The sequence below is a fragment of the Teleopsis dalmanni genome, chromosome 2, assembly GCF_002237135.1.
Source record: "Teleopsis dalmanni isolate 2A chromosome 2, ASM223713v2, whole genome shotgun sequence".
Classification (NCBI taxonomy): Eukaryota; Metazoa; Arthropoda; class Insecta; order Diptera; family Diopsidae; genus Teleopsis; species Teleopsis dalmanni.
Window position 1 is genome coordinate 195,024,190 of NC_051847.1, and position 2,767 is coordinate 195,026,956.

At 26.7% G+C, this 2,767-nt stretch overlaps 1 protein-coding gene across 1 annotated transcript; it reads right to left on the bottom strand.

The window, feature by feature from the left end:
• Positions 1-337: 337 nt before the first annotated feature.
• LOC119676491 lies at positions 338-2,740 on the bottom strand (the record flags this gene model as incomplete). Its single annotated transcript, XM_038087730.1, has 4 exons — positions 338-701; positions 768-901; positions 2,422-2,578; positions 2,644-2,740. Coding segments are annotated over 4 exons (735 nt in total), but the record flags the coding sequence as incomplete, so codon positions are not given.
• Positions 2,741-2,767: the final 27 nt, after the last annotated feature.

A 2,767-nucleotide genomic window follows, 5' to 3' on the forward strand; every position in this document is an offset into this window, starting at 1 on the left:
TCTTTATGTTTTATGGTGTGTAGAAAACCATTATTTATATAAACTCTAGTAACGTCACAGTTTTGAAAATATATACAATATATAAAACGTCTAACATATGTATTTTATAATAATGATTAGTTGATATTAAATATATTAACAATAACCATAATTAAAACTAAAAATTATTGTGAAGGTAGCAAAGGTGAAAAATGTTTAACATTGACATTGTAGAATATATTTTTTGTAAAGCAACGTATGACTTGCAAAAAATCTTAAATATATAATTAAGTATAAATAATAATGAATTAACGTTAAATATTTTTAAATTATAAAAAAAATAATAAAATATCTGATTAATATCACATAAGAAATTTAGGCTGTATTTGCCTTTCCATATAATTTTTCTGAAGTTGGTATATCTTCAACGAAGAAGTTTGCTGGTATAAGATGAAAAACTTTACTCATTACATCGTATAAAATGCCTTCAACTGTTTCCACAATAATAGGCTTAAGTGCTTCGTAAAAATCTCTCCAATTGTCATTGAAGAATTTATTTGTGCTGTCCTCTACCTCCTTACTGGCTCCATTGAATAAATTGGTGAGATGTGTGCGTACACGGGTCATGTTAAGATCAACATTAATATTAGTTATATTATCGAAAGTAAAGCCGCCTTTCTCGTAAAGCTGTGTGATTGTATGCATATATATATCTAAATTTTCTGGAAAAAATGTTTCATTATTGATAAAATTTAGAATTATTTATGAGTAGTAAATTTGTTCATTACCAATTTCTATAAATATCGTGCCTTTTCCTTGCAATGGTATAAGCAATATTTTGCCTTCCATAGTATAATCTGCATCCATACGCATTTTTGGTAGAAATATTTTCGTGTCCCAGCTGAAATCTTTTTTACTCACTCTGTAAAGAATTTAGATTAAATTACAATTACTCTTAGCAACAGTTAGGCTACAATTAATACACTAACAGATTTGTAACTTTCACAAAAGGGTTATAATTTTGAGAATTCTTCCAGTTTTGTTATTTATTTTATCTAAAATATTTTATAACCTCAAAAATCGAATTCTGCCTAGGTTAGTATTTTCTTATCCCTTGATAATAATATTTTCGTTATGTATATACTTTATTAAAACAAAATAACAATGCATTAAGTTTAGGAATATTGTTAGTTTGATCAAAAAGTAGAGTGTTGTGGAAAGCTTCTCAAAATATTCGCCAAAACATAATACCCCAAAAGGTATTGAGACAACTTGAAAATAAAATGTTACAGTAGTGTAAATTTATTATAAAGGAAGACTCCTATAAAACCTTTCTTAAAATTATTTCATTTGGTTTTTATTTTATATATTGATGCCTTGCTGCGAAATTGAATATGAGACGTAAATATTTAATACAATAGAAAGAGAATCCAATCTATAAAAGGAGTATAGAAAATCCTCTAACTAAGAAGAACTCCATCAACGGATAGTAGAGATAGGAGGAATTTTTTTTAAAAGAACTTATAGAATAGTAAGCAAAAAATCTTTTAGAGTAGTGGCTTTTGGCGCAATATTATTTTTTTTATAGACAGCATTAAAAATATGCCACATTCAGAAATATAATTTGGATGATTTAACGAGATTTTAACTAAGTCTCAGGTCCAAACATGCTTACTAGACGTATCATGTTTGTTGAACCATACCACATGTTTCGTTTTCATATCTTCTTTACTTCATAAGATAAAATTTCTCTAATAAAATGATTAGGTCAGTTTAACTAGTATATGGTTAGAACATATTTTTTTGAGTGACCCTTAGCTTTAGTTTGTGGATTATCTTTAAAACTTTATGATGATTACATATATATTAGCAAAGGATTTTTTGGCTATGTTTAACAATATTTATAAAAGACTTTATTGCTCAATAAATATCACAATTTTTCAAAATTTATTTTATTCTTATTTTATCTATAGTGAACTTTAATTTAAATATACTAGGCACTTCCAAAATGACAATGTAGCGAAAAAAACCATTAGTGTCAGCAGTCGGGTCAGTTTGTCCTTCACATTATAGGTGACTGTCCCGCTGTATGAGATGATTTCTGATGTGATATTCATAAATTCGATTATACACTGTCACTAAATTGTTAAATTAAATATGTGTTAAATGAACTTTTGGTGATGTTATTAATATTTTTTTATCACTTTGAACCTAACTGTACTGTGAAATTAAGGTCCATGGCAATAAAAGCTAAAAATATCTTATAAGCAGAATTACTAATATAAAAACTTATAATGTGTAAGTATTTTAAAGTTCAATTCACTGTACTATCTTGCGCATATACGAATGGATTTATTAACAAATATTTAGAACGAATGGAAATTATTATATGATTTCGATATAAAAAACCCGAAATTTATTATATTTTTTTTACAAACTCACTTGCTTTGTTTTATTTTCATCTTAGAAAAACCTTTTACGAATACATTGGTTAAATTAGCACGAATCGATGCTGCTTCAGTGCTATCTTGTTTAAATATGATATTTTTCACATGCATGGGATCAAAGGGTCCAAAGGTTGCTGTTATTTCAGGTATTCCTATAATAATTAGTATAGTTTTTAACATCCGAACAAAATTTAAATTGTATTATATACCAACTCACCAATAATAAGTTGATCAATTAATTTCTGAATTGAATTAGTTGAGCATTTTGTAAAACCGGGCTCATATATTTTACAGGATGGTAAAAATGCAGCTTTTAAATTGATACACAAATAAAAGTATTT